General features: G+C 32.8%; 1 protein-coding gene across 2 annotated transcripts in view; it reads right to left on the bottom strand.

Annotated features, from left to right (window-relative positions):
- The window catches only part of LOC146996607 (G patch domain-containing protein 4), a 55,025-nt gene that overhangs the window by 19,689 nt on the left and 13,209 nt on the right, over positions 1 to 22,127 (bottom strand). The window contains exons 2-3 of one of the 2 annotated variants that reach the window (XM_085821244.1): positions 15,435 to 15,508; positions 9,181 to 9,273 (exon numbers count right to left, since the gene is read on the bottom strand). In XM_085821244.1, the coding sequence (XP_085677370.1) occupies positions 9,181 to 9,273; positions 15,435 to 15,508 (167 nt within the window). The remainder of the gene's footprint in view (positions 1 to 9,180; positions 9,274 to 15,434; positions 15,509 to 22,127) is intronic. The other variant, XM_085821245.1, reaches the window with a different exon arrangement.

Genomic DNA, 22,127 nt, shown 5'->3' on the forward strand with positions numbered 1-22,127 from the left:
CCATTAGTTGTGCAGGTGAATAAATCCTGTATGACCCAACTACACTAACTGTGAAATTCTGCCCAAATTTTGAAGGAGAGCACCCCAGGGGAATAATTCGTGCATAAAAACTAAACCTAAAACGTTTAAAAACTAAACATAAAACCAAGTAATAAGAACTGTGAAATTGTGTTTTTTTTTTCTTCTTCTTATAAGAATTTTTCTCTTTTTTGGTTTAAAATGATTAAAATTTTCTATCTATCATCAACTGAATAATAAAGCTATTGCATTCTTTCACAAAAGAGGCATTTCACCTTCCACACAAATTTGCAAAAACAGGCATGAAATTGCCACTGCAGTAGCCATGTGGAATGTGAAAAACTGACAGAAAAACACAGGCCTTTTTCGTCAGTAATCAACAATACAGAATTAATGGATTTGCGCAGCTCACCAACATCTAAAATTATATGTGGCTGAGTTTATATAGCAGAAAAGTTGTAATAATGTATTTGATGCCATGCTAGCTGCTGTTGATGATTTGGCAATCTGAAAAACAAATGACATTATTTTACAAAGAATTTTATTTTTGAAAATAAATTAACACAGTTATACATACATATATATTTCTGTTAAAATTTCATTAGTTAAAAGTACTTTTTCAGGTGGAGTATCTAAACTTGGTAATTCTTTTTCCTTGGAACTTCGATTGACAGTAAAATAGAAAAGAACCTTGAATTTTGTAACGTATCGCAAATAAACCTCAGTTCTATTTTATGCACATCTAATTTTTTTCATATACCGTATTTGCCGGTGTATAAGCCACACCCTCTTTTTTATACACATTTCTGAAGGATAAAACTTTATTACTAATCATTATAATGAATTTACAGTATTTTAAATATAAAGAAATACAAATACAAGGTAATACTTTCTGAAAATACCCAATCTTCTTTTAATCTTCTTCATCAAAACCCAGACACTCATCTCAAGAAGAGTCACTTGAAACCTCTTCTAAATCAGCATCTGAGTCCTTATACAACAAATTATCCTTGGTAGCATCCAGTGCATAACTAATGCCATACTCCTTAAATGATTTAACCACTGTCTCTTTGTAACTGCAATATTCCCATACCCCACAAGAAAGACAAAAAATATCGCATAACTCCGAATAGTGGAAATTTCCAGAAATGAATGTAATCAAAAACTGAGTATTGTATAAGACGCACCCCATTTTTAAGTCCTATTTTCAAAGAAAAAATTCTCTTATATGCCAGCGAATATGGTAATTCCAGTAAAAGCCTGAGTATCTGTCATTTAACTAATCGGAAAACTCAAGTGACTGGAACGTTTTTAAATTTTACAAAAATGTAGTAAATGAGAGATTTGAAATGCCATTATAGAGCTCGTAATACTATTTACATGTATACCGTGTTGCCAAACAGTTTGATTTAGTGTAAATAATGGACGAGCATGACATCAAGACATAGTAGTGAAAAGTTCATTTTGGCTGAGTGAAAATTCCCTTAATTCTCAAATAAGGCAGTTTAATTTTTGTAAAGAAAGATACAAGTTCTATTTTTTGCTCATATTTTGATAAAAAGGATTACTAAGTGCAGTACTTTCAAAGTTACAGGACACAAGGCATAAAAAAATCAATATGTGACTTTGAAAATGGATAAAAAATAGTAATGCTACGAAATGAAATATGATATATGTTTTAAGTTTTTTTAAATCCTTAATTTATATATCTTTATTATCTAACTAAATAAAAAATGATCTATTCATTTAAACATTTGCCGGAATGACTGGCAATATTTCCTCAAAATTTCACATTCGGCAGAATTTCATAATGCTTCAGTTTCATGTTTAAGGTCTACGAAATACGTTGGCCTTCATGTCCGAAATGCATTTCTTTTCTTGAAACTTTATATTTTTTAAATGCAAGCTTTTAATATTCAAGTTGATAACAAATAAAACGAGTGTTTCTATAATTTTAGAGCAGAAAATCTTCAAATTCATCTTTTCTAATGTGCATTCTGTTTTTTATATGAAGGCAAGCAGAAATAATTTATTTGACTAAGGCTAACGTGTAAGAAAGACAAAAAATTACAATTTAACAAACTTCTTCAATAGAAATTGTTATTCTGTAAACAAGGGGCAAAAAGAAGGTCACTTTTTAAAGTGACCAAAATATAACATGAAATTTACCTTTGGTACATACTATGCAAGCAATGGAATTAAAAATGTTATTTCTTTTCTTCTTGATATATCATAAAACAGTGCTTGGTTTTAGAACTCATTTAAAAAGTATAGCAGTCTAATATAACAACACACTTGCATATTATTGACTAACAGTAGATTAGGCTCTGCACAAGACTTTACTAAATTACTGGAAAATAATTTGTAATTATATATATAATGCAATAATCCAAATCTTAAATTCATATTCTACCTAGTAAGCACAAATAAAATGCACTACAGTAACAAAAGGAGGGGGAATTCAGGAATCCTCTTAATTTTATAAAGGATGTCATAAGAAATGCAACACCTCAATTTCATTTTCAAGATCTTTTTCTTCGAAAGTTTCACTGTGTTTTAGCTCACTTATTTTTTTGCTCGGCAAGTTTTTTTTTTGGGGAGGGTATTACATTACAGTATTTTATTCCTGCAGGTTTAGTAAAATATGAATTTAGATTTGGATTACTACATTATTCTTGTGTTACATCATTAATTAACAATCAGCTTTCAATGCATTACTTAGTTACAGGTTACTCAGAATTTATTACCCTGAATTCTTAAGTGCTACATGTACACATACATTGTACACATATACACATATATAATATAATATATATATATCACATATGTTACACACACACACGTATACAGTCAAAAGTCGTTAATCCGGACTCGTCGGGACTTCGGCGATTCCGAATTATTGATTTTTCCGAATTATAGATCATCAGTTTAAATCTGGTAAGATGGCATGCAGAAATTATAAAATTAAAAATATGAAACTGTAATTTATGAAATAAAGAACAATTATGATCTAAAGGGTATCAAAATTTACAAAAAAAAAGCTTAATATTTATATGTTTATTTTATTAAACATTTCTTTCAATGTAAGTTGTTTAAGTTGCTTTGTTTTATGTGACAATACTTTCTCTTTAATTCTATAAACAAACATAATTTCTTGTTCAGTTACAAAGTTCCGCTGTTCAAGTTCTATAATTGCTGTGTCGAGAATACCGACTAATTTGTCAATCGAAAATTTTTCATTTTCAATAACCTCTGTGTCACTTTCTTCACAATCGGAAGTGAATTATAATGATGAGGAATTTGATTTAAATCATATCAAAGACGGAGTACATCGAAAGGATAGTGCTGACAGATCAACTTCCAATTCATTGCGCGCCGCCCCATCCCCGCGTCACAGAGCAGCATGAAATTGATAAACAGATTTTGGAATGGTTAGAGAAACAAAAAATATGCCTTTATCCATTTTTTGCAGCAATTCCACTTTATGTTTAATGGACTTCGAAACATACTTTCGCTTTGTAGATCCTTTACATATTAGTAAATATATATCGGAAATTCTATTTGACGTAATCGAAAGTTCAAGCTTACTTTTATAAAATTGCTCTAACAGTCTGCAAAAAATTATAAGCTGGATCGAATTCGAAGATTAAGGAACAACGTAATCTGCAACATTAACTGAATTAGATAATTTTAGCTTAGCTTATACTGTCCGTTACACATTAAACGTGCAAGTGTAAATGTATTATGCGCATGCGCACATGCATATTCGCAGCCGTGAAGGTCTTACATGCATGCTTCAACGTGACGCATGCACAGAAAGTTTGTAGCTTTGAGGTCTGGATTATAGATCATTCCGGATTATGGGTGTCCGAATTAATGACTTTTGACAGTATATAACACAATAAGGAATTGTGCTATAAGTAAAACTGTATTGCCACTCTGCAAAGCGTAAGATATTTATGTTTCAAACTTAATCAGAAAACTCATCAATATGAAAAAATTAGCAAACTCAGCAAACTGCAATATATTTGTCTTTCAAATTTAATAAACAAACTCAGAGATTTAAAAGACATGGGTTTCACTGTCCAAATTAAAATGCTTTTATATTCCTTGAGGCAAAGTTTTGTTATTCAGGAAAGCATAAGATATTTAATTTTCCTTTCAAATTTATTCTGTTATTAATTACTAAGCAATCAGAAAACAATAAATGCAGGCTAATTTCAGTTATTATTAATTAAAAACTAGAACCATGAAATTGTAGAAACCAGTGGGTATCTATCCAATCCTCTTTATCCATATCACATTGAATATTCTCATACCAGACATAATACACAATCAAACGTAATCTTTATTTCAGGACCAAACATGTGCATTACTTCATGACAGCCGATCTCTGTTCTCCCTCTGTGCTTCTCCAAAAACTTCTCCTTAAGGCTGCCATATTTATTGACAGCAACACGGGTGCAAGATACACTTCTTATTGCTATCGCCATAAAATTACACTAGTTAGATTTATTAAAATCATTTATATATATACATTAGATTCATTTATATACATATATAAAGAAGAGTGTTTGTCTCTGTGTGAACAATTAATAAAAATCTACAATTTTTATTCTGATCTTGATGTAATGTTACACATTTGACCTTCAAACAAGAGGAAGGTCAGAATACTGTATTGAAACAGTACTCATAAGGTTTAAAAAACTACACCATGAGATCCTCACTTAGGATGTTTATATTAGATCACTGTGCTCGTGTCACCCATGTTAGGTTCACGTTGTCGTTATTTATCGGTAGAAGTCATACATTCTAAGCAAAAAATTTGTAATTTTTTTACAAAAATAATATTCATATTTCTACATAGCTTCAATTTTTAAATCACATCACCCATCTTAGGTTCATATCACTGTTGCTGCATTCCTGCTAACAGTTCTTAATAAACCTTTACATTACGCTGTGTTCATCAACTCTTTAGAACTATACAACTTTAAAGAATAGTGTAGAGACTTATAAAACAGAATTTTAGTAGCGATTTTTACCCATTTTTCCCGAACATTTCTAAAATGGTGAAGAAAGCAGTCAAAGTGGGCGGTAATTTCCAAAAGAAAACATAATCAATGACAAAAAAAGTTCTTACTAAATCCGCTACATACTGTCATGTTAGTTCTACAGTTTTATTAAAGGGTCCTAACTGTGTAGTATTAGAGTCCTTCAGACCCTATTAGTGTGCAAAATGAGTTATCGCTGCATCTGAGAATGTACAATAACATTTTATGAAGGTTTTGAATAAAATATTTTTATTCATCTTGAATTTAAATAGAAGGCACAAGCTGTGTATATGATAAAAACTTTGCCACTTAAGGGTATTAAAAAAAAAGTTGAATCAAGAATTTAAATAACTCTGTGACAGAGACTTTACAAATTTGGTCTAACTAAGATGGCTTAAAACATAAAAAAAAATGGTGCATTTTAATTTCGGACAGCAAATGGCTAATGCCAGAATATTAACTAATAGAGCTTGGTGACAGAAAGTAAAACTGCAAGCATGGCTACAAAAAGTTTTGTATCTAAAACATTCAAAATCCATGCCTTAAATATTCTCACCTCATTTGCATCCTTTTGAGGACTAACAGAAATAAGACATTATAGTAAAGCTCCATACATTAAAAATTGGTTAACTAACATAAAATACCTTATACAGCTTGATAAAATTTTGTACAATTCACCTTGGAACAAAATAAGAAGAAAATCATTGTATACCTGTGATTTCCAACCCCATCCACTTTTAAATGAAGCCTCTTCAATTTGCGTAAAGCCTGGGAAATGCCAGGTACTTCAACTAGGTTGGCATACTATAACACAGCATAGTAAGTACAGCATATGGCACTGAAAGAATGGGGTGACGGGGAAAAGAGTTTTTTTGGGCGGTCCAGTAGATTATGATGGTGATGTACAATAAGGATATCTGCCTAAGGGAAGGGAAGTCTTCGTGTAGGATTTTCTAAGGGAAACTGGCTCATATACAAGTTACACATGAAACCATGAAAACACTCATAAAGCCAGCCCATTCGCCTGGAATCGAACCCAAGTAAAAACTACCAATATTCAAAGATTTTACCATTCAAACGCTGGTGGACGAGGGGGAGGAACTGACAGACAGGGTAGTGGGGCAAGCTCAAGGAAGAGAATATGTAGGTACTTAACACAGTATCCGATCATCACCGAGCAGCATAAATTAGTGCAAACTAAGAATAAGAATATATCTGCACTTTTGTTTGATGCAATCTTCATTCATTCTCAATAAACCACTTTTTATTTTTATGAACATGGATATAAATTAACTAGTACTGTTATATTTTCCCATGCATTTTTTGAAAAAAAAAAAAAAAAAAAAAAAAAAAAAAAAAAAGTTAAAACTTGTGATTTGCCTTCTACAGAATAGCAAACAATGGACTTTTTATAGTGGGTTATTATGGGATACTAGTATCAAATAAAATATACATTAATAGACAGGATATGGTATTTTATTTGAAAATGGATAAACAATGGTGACTCAAAATGAAAAATAATGAATCATCAAATTAAGCATACATTAATATACAGGATATGGTATTTTATTTGAAAATGGATAAGCAATGGTGACTCAAAATAAAAAATAATGAAAAGAGAATATCCACTTGAAAAGAAATGTTGACGGATGTAGAATCAAATTCGTAACTGCAAACCATGTACAGCCGATGAGTGCTTTTTCGACAGTTCATTTACAGCTTGCCGAAGAAAATTAATATCAGTTAAATGGAAAACAGAAAAGCTAGATAAGGCCATACAGCAGGAATAAATTGGAACAATTACTTGCAAGAAGTTTGCATTCATATCATTCTAAACAGAGTTTCTGATACAATCAGAAGGCATAACAAAATAGTAGAAATTGACAAAAGCCTTGTTATGCAAAAAAGTGAAAAAAGGGAAGCACGTCGAATGCTTGTTCAGCAGAGGCTATCCGGTGAATTGTGAAGAGATACAGATCTTTCTCTAGAATTCCTCAAGTAAGATTGGCAGGATCTCCACTAACTTTCAAGGTTCAATGGTAGCCAACTTTCATGGTTGATGGGATAATACATAAGTACTTTTATACATGTAAATCAGAATTCTAACTTGATTTGCAGTAGTCCCTTAACTTTTCCTTTTAATTATCTCGGATAATGCTAATGACATATATTATAAATATATTCACATTACAGGTATCAAAACTTAGTATTAATTAACCAATATAAAGCTAAAACAAAATTATGTCATTTTGAATGGGGCTTTCATCTTAAACATATCAAATTTTTTTTCTGGCTTATCTGGTGTCAACTTGCTTGCCGCCTTCTGATTTTTCTTTCTTCAAACACATTTAAAAAAATCTTAAAGATCCACTGTAATTCAACAGGAACAGACATGCTTTTGACATCAAGTTATTTGTGGTTGTTATGTCAACAATAAAAGAAATGTTCAAATAGCCTTCCTGCCTGCATCGTGCATCAATGTTCTATATCCGGGTACTATATACTCTATATCTTAAACATAAGGTCGTGACCTCTCAAGGGAGTCGCCAAAAATTTTAGCAGTTTCGATATTTCTTTAATTTATTATAATAATTTTACAATTACCAAATGTTTTTACACAATGTATCTGAAAATAGATAAAGATAAGATAATACAGACAATGAAAAAAAAGAAAACGTTTCGACACATTCTTTTTATAATATAAACGTTCATTTTCCTTGCTTTCCACATGATGCAGTCATTTCGTCTGTATTTAAAATGTTCACGTTGCTCTATGCCTTAAAATTAGAAATTAATGTTAATGACCTAAAACTGAAATCGTATATTACAGTACAAGTGAAAAAAATTGATAGTTTCACTCATGTGTTGGATTTGCACAATACTTATGGGGTCCCGCAAAATTTTTGTAAATATTATGGGGTCCTGGGGGTCCGTGAAAAAATTCCAGAGATAAAAAGGGGTCGTGAATGAAAAATGTTTATGAAACCCTGCTCTGTATCATCATATGGACATGGTAACATCAGCAACTAGACTGAGAAACACATTATTCTGAGATGCACACATGGCAATAACTGGAACTAAATTGCTCCTGAATTCTACCATGAAATAAGGCTCTTTAACATTCTGAAAGAATGATTACATGTATGTAAAACCGCAAAAAGCTAAGTTCCTTATGTACTGACAGGTATCAAAGCTTAGCAACATTATGAGGCAGATAAAAAAAATCACTAAATGTATGTTCAACAAAGCCATGAATTCTTATGGAAAACCTTTTTCCTTAATATGAACACACTAGCATATATCAAGTTAAATAGAAAGATAAGCCTAATGAACATCATGATTCTATCTCTTTATGGTCTGAAAAAAGCATATATGAATCTCAAACATTAAAGTCATGCTCATCAATGTGTATGATTACTATAGTGCAATCCTTCCTCAGGAAGTATCCACTAATCAAATCCTACACACTATGCATTTTCTGCAGAAGAAAGGATATCACTTTTTGATTAGAAAAAAGATAGATTTCTGAAGAAATGATATCTTTTCTGATTTTGACTCCACACTTTACCTTTCCTGGCTACATTTAAGGCTGGGACTATCTGTGATCTGCTTTGCAAGATGCAATTCAAAAGTACTGTACAAACCTCTATACTCTTCTACGGTCCATTTAAGACAATCCTAGAAGTCAGTATTCTTTCAATGCACACCTTCCTCGATTATATCAAGAGGGAAAAAAGGACAAGAAAAATTATAGATTGACTTTAGGGCCTTGAGCCATCTGCACAGAGATAGTACTCATGTATTGTACGCTACTGATCTTAGACTTGTATTTTGATAAAATTGACTGTTGACATTATGAGGCATTGCATTCATTTCCATGTGGTTCTCAATATCATAAAACCAGTCCAATTGAACAAATCTAGATTTGCTGACGGCATTGTGAAAAACTACCATACCGAAGGTTACAGATAATACTGGCCACCGTTCAGAAGGACTACACAACAGAATCTATGATATACCTTTATGAGTTAATTTGTAACAATGCTATCATGATTTAATTCTAAGAAAAAACATTCAGTAATAGTCTTTAAAGAGAAAATGTACACTATACCTCGTTTTTTGTAACTTGAATTCGACTAGAAGCCTCATTAAATGCATCACACCACCATCTGGACGTCCAGACTTTTGAAGAATCATGGCCGATCTATTGATAAAAAGGTAAATATAATGAAAAATAAAAAAAGAATTTGAACAGAGCATAAGCAGAGTTAAAAATACTGAATAATTGTGTACATAAGAATATAACCCCTTCGCGCCGACTGTCACGTCTACGTGCCAGCAACGAACACGCTCACTTCCCGGCTGACACGCAGGCGTGCCAGAGCATTTTCCCGTTCAGCCCCGACTGTCACGTATTTGTGCCAGTGTCCTGGAACGTTTTAAAAACTATAATTTCTGCTACAAGATGGCACTGTATGTCCATATGGTTTCAGATAAATGTACATTAGACTTTCTACTCGAAATGAGAGAAGCATGACTCAAATACACATGTTTTTGCTTATATAATCAAAAGGGGAAATAAATGTTTCCGAATGGCGTGCTTTATGACGTCTCTTTAAATTTGCACGTGGTAATTGTTTACTGTAAGTAGAGAAGTCTTATTTTCGCTAAAGCGTTGGGTATTTCAATTTGCAGTTCAGTTTTTAGAAAATAATTAGATCTTATTAGACATGAATTCTTTCTGTTTTTACCGTTGTAATGTCGAAGCGTCGAAAATGTTTAACAGAGCGTGAAATAGCAGAAATGATGCAAAATATTTTAGATATTTATTCTGAAATAGCAGAAATGATGCAAAATATTTAACGAATGTTAATATCACACCAAGATCAGCAGAATCATTAAATCCGCTCAGATTAACTGAAAGACATTTTCCAAAACTTTGTTCAGAAGAGACTGATAAGAAAATGAGACGACGATGCTTCGTTTGTTCACATTCCCGGAAAAATCCTCCAAAACGGCAAATGAGTTATTACGAGCGCAAGGAATGTAACGTACGACTGTGTGCAGATCCCTGTTTTCAAATTTTTCATACGAAAAGAGAATTTTAAGTAATATATTTAGTTTTCAGATGTATAATGTTAAAAGTCATAAAATGGTGAGTAATAAAAATAAAATGTGTAAAATATGCATTTAAATGAGAAATAAGGTGATTAAAGTATATATAAAATATCTATAAAGAATAAGCCGTTTAAATACTCTATAGAGTATTATTAAACAATGTGTTGATACTTCGGAAATTTCATGGATTTAGGGTAATAGCAAAAAAGCCCCCGGCCCTTTACAGACGCTCGCATAAGACACTGCCGGCCTCAGCGATAAGCGCGCATTTGAGCTACCCGGTGCGAAGGAGTTAAGGATAGCTTTCTGTCATAAGATACTAAAAAATACAGGGTTAGTCTACGTTTTAGGGTGCCCCTTGGATTATTGCCAACTTGTTGTTTCATTTATGGTAACTCGAGTAATTGAATGTTATGGAAACCCTATTATGACATGGTCGGTTGCGTGACTGTGGTGAATTTGATTAATGGAAAAATATTTGTAAGGCTTATTTCTGTCTTGCATGTCAGTTAGGAAGTATGTTGCTTATTTTGTGCTGTACATCGTAAAATGGCTGCATGTGATGAGATTAATCTGAAGTTTCTGTACAATTTGGAACAAAAAGAGAAAAAGCATTAATTGACTGGTATGTAAATGAAGGTTTACTTAGTAGTCATTATGAGTGTCCTGTTTGTACGAAGGATTGGATTGGATTATTCAATTATGGCAAAGCACACGCGGGCTATCTGCCTAAAGGGAGGGATGCTTTCGTGGAGGACTTTCTAAAGGAACTGGCTCATATACGTTACACATGGGGAAAACCACGAAAACGCCCATGCAGCCAGCCTGTTCGCAGGATTCGAACCTCTGTTTGTACAAAGGAAATGTGTATGTTCAAACGTCAAGATCCTTCAGATGGCTTCATCACAAGAAAGGTTTATGCAAGAAATGCCAACGACAGACTGGCACTAGAAGGATATTTTTTACTCTTATTTTTTTTTTAAATTTATGTGGTGACGGCAGTATACATATTCTAGTTCAGATAATTTTAGAAAATTTTTGGATGCTGTTAAGGAATTTTGAGTGCCACGCACAGGGCTGTTCCTAGGCCACTGGCTGCCCAAGTACTTTCTTAATATTGCCATTCCCAAATAATAATAATAATAAAAAGATTAATGATTAATAAAATGTTTATTTCAGAGTCACTAAATATTTACATATCACAAATTGTGTAAAAAGTACTTACATATGACAAGTACTTACAATGAATTTAGTGAATTTAAAATATTTAAGCATGGTATCATGAGAGTCCGCCCGCCCACTTCCTTTACGCGCTGCACCCCCGCTAGGAACGGTTCTCGCCACAGACTGAAGACACAGAAATTTTTAAATATGATAAGTCGAAGTTTCCTTTTTGTAGTGCGTATATGCAAAAACATGCATTTCCTTTTTCATCTTATTTCTTTGTGTGATTTAAATTGAAGTTTATTGAGCTTTGATTGGCTACAAATTTTGCTCAATTTTGGTGATGAGTAACTTAGTTTTAACATTATATGACATCATCATTCTCCTGATTTTTTTTAAAGTGAAAGCAGATATATGTGTACATGGACAAAGTCAAGGGAGCATACATGGCTGAGTTTGAACAATTCTTTGATTTTATTTTAAGTGAAAATAGATCAATGTGCACATGGACACCAAGTTTGTGCAATTTTTTGGCTTGTTATTTTGGTTTTGTGTAGTGGTCATCTTGAACTTGTGCACTCCTGGTCAATTGCCAATTTTCGCCAAGGAGCACTGTGAAATATATTTTTACCAAATGCACTAATATCCAACAAATTATAGAACTTTAGTTAGATAAACAGTAGACACCTGGACTGGATTTCAAAGCTAATTAAGTTGTTTGGTAATTTATTATTACTAATTATACCAATAATTATTATTGATTTTTATCAGCATAAATAACAGTATTTTCTTATTATTTGCACCACCACTGAAAAGTCGCAAAAAAGTATTCACGAGGTAAAGCAGTATGCCACCAAAATAATTATACGGCAACCCACGGATATGACCAAAAGTATTTATGTGGCAACCCAGGTATGCATGATTTTTTTTAAAGTGAAAACAGATCACTAGCTATATGGAAAGAAGAAGAGTGGAAACCAAAAAGGATTTCTTAAAAAATGTTAAGCTTTTTATTATGACATTTCTTTTTTTTTGTTGTTGATTTTATTAATTAATTGCTCTTTTATGGAATTTTTAGTGTGATGTGATTTTAAAAATAATTGTCGCTTATTGTGCATTAACTTAGAAAAATTAGTCATCAATACGTTTGCAACATTTTGGTGGGGTTGCAGATAATCAGAAAGTACCAAAGTAACACATTATTTACATGAATGTAGACACTATAACAAGTAAAAGTACATACGCAACCCGTACACGTTTTAGGAAAAAATAATTATATTCTATACACATTAGCCCTACTATTCTTTGCTTATTTAAATGGTCACTTTCTTAGCTATAACAAGTGCTTCTTTACTACAGGCAGATGAAACAAATGCTATGACATTATATGAACGCTCTTTCCATGAAAGTAATAGCATTCCCTCCTTTACATTTAGAAGGAATACATATCTGGTGTACAGAAAGAAAGATTATATAATTATTTCTTGGCTGAACCTACTGGATGCTGAATCTGCAGTAAGAAATTGTTGCCAAATTCTATAAACCACAGAACTCACATTTAGCCATCTGGCTACTTCTGTCTGACTTTGTTCTGCCTCCAGTCTCCCAACAGCTCCCCATCGCAATTCTTTGGGCAAATGATGCCTGGAGATCATTATTACGAATTGGCCATCCCCGATTTCTTATCTCAGTATCATAGCAAATTTGCAGGCTTACTCTGAAACATGCAGTTTTATGCTCCTTGCAGATTTATTTTGCAGGCAATGCCACTAATTTGCAATTCTTATTTGACAATATATTCAAATTTTATACCGATTGGCTTAATTTTGAAAGATTTATTGCTACTTTTGTGATTTTTCCTTAATTTTTGGAAACCAGTGTGTGCATTATATATATATTAAAATAGCACTCAGCTGCTGGTGAGTCTCATGGTGGGAAATCCGAATAAGTTGGAAGATATTTTTTGTTCTAAATTAACAAAAAAGTCACTTTATATGTTAGCAAAAGTATATGCTTTTAGAATTATATATCAAAATAGCATTTGACCACTGGTGGCCCTCATGGTGGAAAATCCAAATAAATGGAAGAAGATGATTTCTGTTCTAAAATTAATAAAAGGTAGTCATTTTATCTGTTATCAAAAGCATACATTTTTAAAATTACATATTTAAATAATCATATATACATATACCCATAATTCATAATAATTTATAATAAGAAAACTTATACACTGGTCATCAAAATTAAAGGATAATGACAGAAATAAACATAACTGATGCTTAATGAAAAATTATTAATAGAAATTTGTACAAAATCATTAGTTAACCTAAATTACAATGTTTGACAGTTGATTATTCACAAAATATTGAAACTAAAACTAAATTTACGGAAATTGGAAAAATTATGTCACCTCTTGTGGAAAATTTTGTTCTTTAAAATGGTGTATGATCACCTCAAACAGACATGCATACCTCACATCTTGATTTCATAGGCTTTACAGATGTGTTGATCAAGTCTTCAGGAATTGCATGCCGCTCTTCTACAGTGTATTTTTTAGGTCTTGGAGGGTCCTGGGAGGAATTTGACATGCTAAAATTTGGCACCCTATGGTATCTCACACATGTTCAATCAGGTTTAAGTTGGCGAGTAAGGTAGCCAATCCATTTCAGCAATATCTTCTGTTTATATGCATTCTGATGTAATCACATATGCTCAATGAAGCTGAGCTCTGTCACCCATTAACAAAAACTCTGGGCCATCAGCACCCTTAAACAGTCTAACTTGGGGTTTCACTACATTATTGACATATTTTCGAGCTGTTACAGAACCTCCTTGAAAGATATGCGGCCATTTGCCATGATTCCTCTTCAAAGCATTAAACAAATCAATTGAATAAAGTGTTATAGAAACGATGGAGCACAAAGTAAACAGATTATAACAGGTTGTATTATGGGTCTGCTTTGACAAAGCCAAGTAATTTTACCAAGAAATGCATTTGCTGAAAGATAGCTACTTATCTTCAAGGTGAATAGTTTCAGATTTCAAAGTAAAAAGTGATTAAATATACGACACTATGACTAAATTTACTTATAAGTTTTTTTTCCAGTTATGTTTGCAAAATTATTATGTATGCAATTTTGTTTCATCCTCAATACATTTAATAATGAAAACAGGGAGAAGAAATGCATCAATATACAATTTTAGTCCGATAACTGTCATATTTGACAATCTGACATCACTGAAGCTCCAAACATGCTGGATTATCGGACTTTTGTTGGACCCTTAAAAATAGAGACAAAATTTGGTACTTTTCCGTTTCGCCGGCACAAATCTCGCCAAGCAGACTTTATTGGCGACAACATACAGAATATACACATAAAAAATGTTACTTCTGAGAAATTTTATTTTGAAGGCATAAACATTTTAATATAGTTTAAAATTTTGCAAAAAGCCAATAAATAAAGACAATAAATTTGTGAAAAGACAATTATTTAAGAATTTACTATGCTTTCATTGTTCAACATCCTGATTCGTCGGTTCGTATCATGTGACCCCCAAGTGATCTCGTCTCGTGTAAACTATGCTACAAAAATATAATTCTCTCAGTAATTATCTACATTAATTTCAAGTTAAATCTTAACTTGGAATACAAGTTTAAATGCAAGAATTATTTCAATTCGTACGAATAGCTTACTCAGAAATTATGTTAAAACTGCAGTGCTTTACTTCGCTAGTGCATTCTCATTAGAATTGATGAATGTAACCCTTGACTTTGCCTTTTCTACACTTTCGCCTTCGGGTGAGCGGTCTGATTGCATCGTAATTGACTAATTACCATGAATGGCCTTAGGGCATAAAATTGAACTCTCTAGTCAAAATTCTGTGCAATTATATGCCAGTATTGAAAGAAACAATCAATCTGATAAGACTTGTTTTGAAAATGAGGCATGAAAGGTTACAGTGAGGATATTCTGTTTGGCATCTGCTGTACCATTATTGGCGACTTTATCACCTGTGCCGGCTAAACGGAAAAGTACCCAACATTTTTATATTTGAATAAATATACAGGAATTCAATACTAACACCATGAGTATCAAATTTCAGTTTGGATTTAATGGGTTTTGTAATTCCATTTTCTTCTTTACCAAGGCCTTTACCTAAACAACAATAACAAAAAATTAGAATGTAAAATGAATGCAATGTAAAATATGCATAAATTAATAATAAAATATATATTATGAAAACAAGAAGAAGACTTAGCAACAATGATTGATAACATAGCAGGTAGAATTTACAGAAGATAGTACATCCATACTGAACAGAAAGAAATACTGATGGTGCAGATACTTGATACTTAGTAGAACATAGAATTTGTAATGACCAAGAAACTTGGCAGTCAAGGCAGTTTTAATTCCATTTTTATTTAAATTCAGAATTATAGCCACAGTTCACTGGGCACTCTAATTGCGTTTATTTTCAGAACATTTACATTTTTTAATACTATTGCCATAGGAAGAGAACACAGCAAAATGAAATGATGTCCAAGCAGCAACAGAGATACATACGAATTAAGCATTTATCCTTTATGGCAGGTCATCAAAGAGGAAGGTTTTGGTTTTTGTTAGAAAGGTTTTAGTTCTTAGAGTTTAGGTTTCCAATTAACTACGTCACCTGTGTCACGCAAGTTTTGTGGCATAGATTAATCTAGAAATCACACAGTCCAGAAACGTTATTATTTTTAGAATAAAGAGAAAATAACCAAATTAAAAATGAAGAATTAAGAGGCTATTATTAAATTAAATTATAAAGCTGATTTACATGTTATATATATTAATTTTCATAAATAATTAGCACACATATACACACATGTGACTAAATATCAAACTTTATTTTTAATTGAATTTTTTTTTTTATTTTAAAATTTATTTTAACTTTACATCTTTTTGTTTTAGCTCTTTCTTTTCGTTTTAAATACAATTCTTTAAATTTTGTGCTGCAAAGCCTTTTGTATCTGTAAACGAAGAAGTATTTATACGTAATTTATTGATTAGATTTGAATATTCATTACCCCTTGTTCTCCTAAACTCCCATTTAATAGGGATGATATCAATATCATTGATGCTTCAGTTAGTATGATTATCAAGACCTCCATTTACTTAAGCCCACAACAGTATCTCATGGACAATCTTATTCACCAAAGGATTAAAAGGGCGATGCACTTTAAATAACAAAGAAATATACGCAAGAGGCAAAAAATCTTATGGCCATATAAAATCTGTCATGCTGTTCAGAGAGCTAAATATGTCTTACAGAGTATAAAAATTAAAATGAATCATTTGTTTTTACACTTTAAATACAGAAATTCAGTAAATCTGGGGGCTTTCACAGACACTTCTCTACTTTATCAGCTCGAATCTGAAAGGTGCGTCACCTTTTCTTGTTATGCTCCCATTACTAGGTTAGGTAGGTTTGGAGCTTGGATTATTATATTTTCAAAAGTGGTCATCCAGATACATGGGAGAAATTGAAAAGTTCCTTATTATCAGCCAACAACCTTGCAACATTGCCAATCGTTAGCAACTATTTTTTTGTTAGCCTCAGATGTGAAAAACAGTAGCCATTTTTAAAAAATGGCAGCACACTGAAAAATACATAAAACAGCCACAAATTAACAAAATTAAAAATGTAAGAAACTTCCATAGTAAAACACTCTCTGATGTTTTTAACACTCTTCTCCCACATACATATTGTGCTAGTATAACTTTAAAAAATATATTTAAAGTGTATAAATTCGGAAAAAGCTATTATTATAAACACCTAAGAACAGCTAGTAAATTACTTTTAAGCTGCAAGATTTCTATAATAATGTCACACTGAAGATTATTTCAACAATAATGAAGAAAATAAATTTCAACAACATTATTTACATTTTTACAACTGGCAAATACTGTTCACCAGTTTTTAATTCAGTTATTTATTGCTGTTTTATGTTATTTTCAATGTTTCAAAATGGATGTTTCTTTTATATGTAAATGACACTTTCTTTTTCATTGGCAGGACAACTCCAGAGTAGCATTGTGATTCGTTACACGAAAAAAAATACACAAAATAATAACAATAAGCAGTAACCATAAAGATAACTAACAAATTTCAAAAGCAGAATTCTATGCTGGCATAATCTGCACGCAACCATTTGAGCATTTTGGATAGCCTATTTTGGTGACTTAGCAACTTGCCTGGTGATTCTTTTTAGAGCTGGGTAGATAATCAGAGTACCAGAAACTCTTTACAACTATTTTTCCATGCACCTGGATATCATTCTCAGAGGAACATTGTGCCAGGAAAAAAAAGAGACAGTTCTATAGCTCCCTTTCTACTGATTGATGAAATTCAAATTGCATTTTTCAGGTCTCGAAAGCACGATTTAGGCTATGTATTAGATTTATATACAGCATTTTTCTGATATAGGTATTTTGACACAAAATCAGACTTTTTCTGAAATGGCATACCAATTTTTTCATATTTTGATTCTACAACTCAAATTATGCCAAACTGACAGGTTTCGTAAAAATCGTACGAGTAATTTTTAAAAAATTAGCTCTCCAAATTTTAGCTCCTCAATGTTAATTCAATTTGGTATGTATTTATGATCTCTTTTTTTATTACACTTACTTGATTCCTTCTTTCACAGTTCGAAATTTAGGTTCATTCCAAATAAAACTGACCCATTTTTTTATGATTTTAAAATTTGTATTTTTAAATTTTTTGAAAAACATTTTGAATTATAACCTATAATATTTTTACCATCGCCTTAAAGTAGATGCATTTCTAGGTATACCTGCAAAAAATTAGAGCTTTTTATTCAAAATTTCCAATGATATATGTGAATTTATATGTTGGCGCATTTTGAAATTCGACATAAGAAACGGTAATAACAACTAATGTGGTTTATGTATCAGGGTCAATGTTCCTTCTAACCTTCTTCGGGAACATGCAAGGACCTGACTCAGAACAGAGAGCTTACTAAAGCTATGTTCAAAACTGTGGGAAGTAAACAGGATACACAAGAAGGGTATACAAAACCCTTTATTTTTCGCTATTTACAATGACTTCCGTACTTCGGAATACACCGACCCGCTACTTGGGGTCAAAACGTAAAAGTATAAAAATAAAACTAAACTCTAATTTAACTTAGAATAATACACGTGGAAGATTGGCCTTATATTAACAGGAAGCGTATGTAGTACAGAGAACTGTGAACACTACAATACGTTTAAAATTTATCAAGAGGATTAAAACCTCTGGCCTGGAAGGCAAACAGCAACTAAGTAACTTCTAAGGTAAGCGGCCTGCTTTGACTCACTGCTTCCTCTCTCTCGCTTGGCAAAAGGCCACAACTTAAATACTTGGCGTTCGCCAGACAAACTTTGCATAAAAACCTTAACGCTTATAATTCTGGCCGGAAGTAGAAAATAAGAAGTGATAGTAAAGATTTAAAATAAAAATAAACGTTAGTAAAACTTAAGATCCTTACATACTTCCCGCCAGAGTTAATTAGTTTGAAACTGAGGTCTAAAACGACCTTGTTGAAAACTTTTAGCTCTAGAATCTAACGCGAGGCCAATCTTTTACAAACCTACTTCGCTAGAAACTAGAAATTTAAAAGAAAGAAATTTTTTTTTTTTTTTTTTTTTTTTTTACAATAGCAGCTCCCAGGATATACAACAATTATTTTTCATCTGTACTGCATCTAAACAGGAGCTTTTATTCAATTCTGGTTCCTTCCAGAGATCTGGAAGGAAAACTAGTTTAATGAAATTTTACACAATGAAATGGCAAGTAACATATACAATTATACTTCTCTTAACATTCTTATTTCATTCATGACTATTTTAATTATCTCTCCCTGTGCTCTCTGACATGTGTTGTAAAAGAACACCAAACACGAATGTGTTTCTGTCTATGTGTTCCACACTTCCTCCTACAATCAAAACACTAACGTGTTAAAATTCAACATAACAAGACCTCTTAACACACCCTAATTTCAACTCTAAACCCTGAGGTACTATTCTGAAAGTGTCTAACTCTAAAGTGTAGCGTCAGAGAGCCTAACTACATCATTCAACCTTTAACACATATTCACCATGCTTTAGTCTTTTTACAGTCACACGAATAAAAAAAATTTTAACATTCACTTTTACCATATCACGGTATTTCTTAACATTTAAAATAACAGTTCACATGTATATAAGAACATATCAACATGCCGTTAATTTTACACATTTGAAAACATACATTAGTAGTACATTGTTAACTTCTATTCTTTTCAAAGCAAGTGCCAATTCTTTCTACATTGAAATAATACTACATTTCAAAAAGTCTTTCAGACTAAAACTTCTTTCTTGCTAGAATGTTTTAAATAAAATTTATACAATAACTTTTTACAATATTTAAGTCTTTACACAACGCTATTATACATCAACTTTAGTTTTACGCACGAGTAATTTAAAAACATAATATGAAAATCGGTAACAACTCATTTCTCGCCCTTTTGGCGATAAAGGTAGACCTCGCATGAGGTAAAACTTCTTGAAATCTGCCACTTGCAGTAAGAATGAAAGATTAACTTAATGTTTGCAAAGTAACATAAAATTTTACTTATCTTTGTGATATTCGGACATCCTTTTCTGGGCCCAGTCTTTAAAGGTATTGCAGATAGTAGTTTGATTTATCCTCCTTCTTGTACGGGCTCGCCCTTCAGTGCCTTCCTCTGGAAGCTTCCTTTTTTCACCAGTTCGGTCACCCCTGAATACCTTCTTTTTCTCCTCTGCTTGTGGCCTAGGCCGTTTGATGGTAGCTGGTCTTGGCGGAACCGGGAAACTTTCTGTCATGTTCCTGCTTGGACCTCGTTGCTGGCCGTTCAAATTTTCCTTGTACTTTTTCCTCCGCCGCTGATGGCCCTTCCGCAGTTCGGTGACTTTTGCTGCGGAGAGTCCTGTCGGATGAGTAGATCTTCCGTTTTAGAGCCGGGTTATAGTTGCTGTCATTTCTCCTGGTTCTCTTCACATACGTCGTCCTTCTCCCTACTTCATTCTGGGGGTATTCGTGAACTCTTTTTTCTGGACGGTGGAACGGCTTCTTTTTCTTGCTACCTTCAATTTTTCCACGGGGCAATTTTCTTTTCACTTGCTCCTGCCTCTTGTTGGCTTGCATTTGTACTTGTCGTTTTTTCACCTCTGGAGCTTGTGCCTGCGGAGTCTGCCGTGCCGGATCCTGCAAAAGATCTGAAAATATTTGCATTTTATTACGATCGAAGTAGGGCTTGATTTGATCAATGTTTGTGGAACAGGTTTTCACCATTTCTGGCTTTTAACACTACTACTGCGTGAGTTATTTTTTTTATAACATATGGTCCTTCAAATCGTGGAAAAAATTTGGCAGTTTTATCTTCTGGTGCTGAAGAAAGTGAATGCTTAATTTTTAAAACTTCATCCCCTACTTTATAAGTTACTCCCCGTCGTTTCAAACCATAATAGAGCTTGTTTTCTTTGTGCTACTTCCGTATTCTTCTTTGCTTCCTTAATTAGTTTTTCTATATCACCCATTTTAAATTCTGGGGCTCTTTGTTGCACATAAAATAATTTATCTAACGGCGTTATAATCTTTCTGCCTAAAAATAACTCAGCAGGAGTTTTGCCCGTTGTATCATGTTTTGCGGTCCTAAGGGCGAAAGCAAATTCATTGACATAGTTATCCCAGCTTTTATGAAAATTTTTAACATAACTACGGATAATTTTCACTATATTTCTATTGACCCATTCCGCTATATTTGATTGCGGCCGATACGGGACCATTTTTAAATGACGTATGCCCAGTTTTTGGCACATGTCTTCAAATATATTACTTACAAATTGAGGATCATTATCCGATATAACTTTTAGGGGCGCCCCGTATTTTAAAATATATTTATTTAAAATAGAATCAGTAACTAATTTCACGGAGGCTCGTTTTAAGGGAACAATTCCGGTCCATTTACTAAAATGATCAAAAATAACAAGGAGATAGCGACTTTTATTTAACTGACTTTTTGGGAAAGGGCCCAATAAATCGATGCCAATTATTTCATTTGGAAATTCGGATTTAATACTATTTAGAAACCCGGCCAGGCGGAAATTAATATAATTAACTGCTTGACATGTTGGGCAGGACTGGACATACGCAATTGTTAACTTTTGCAGTTTAGGAAAGTAGACTGCCTCGCGTACGCGTTGGATAGTTTTTCGAATACCAGCATGAGAAGCTAAAGGGCTGTCATGGAGCTCCTGCAGGATATTTAATCTAAGACTAGCTGGGATAACAGGTCAAAATTCGTTGTTGGAATTCGTAGTTTTTGTATAAAATAATAGACCATCTATTAGTTCGTAATGGGCCGCCCTATTTCTTATCGCCACAATATCTTGGTGGCTAAAATTTTCAGGATCCTTCAAATACTCATAAATGCTTCCAAACTCAGGATCCTTACCCAGTTCGGTTATTACAGTTTCTCGGGAATTTATTGTACATGCTGTAAGCATTGCCACCTTTACTGTATTACCTTGTTCGTCTATTTTAATTCTTGATAGGGCACCTGCTACGATATTTTCCTTTCCGGGGGTATGCTTGATTACCAGATTATATTCTTGCAGCTTGAGTGCCCATCTTATTAACCTTGGGGATAAATTTTTCCCTGAGTACAATCTAGTTACCGCCGCATGATCAGAGTACACTGTTATCGGC

Source organism: Stegodyphus dumicola, chromosome 7, assembly GCF_044657685.1.
Source record: "Stegodyphus dumicola isolate Sdum_Otavi_A_Nest chromosome 7, ASM4465768v1".
Taxonomy (NCBI): Eukaryota; Metazoa; Arthropoda; class Arachnida; order Araneae; family Eresidae; genus Stegodyphus; species Stegodyphus dumicola.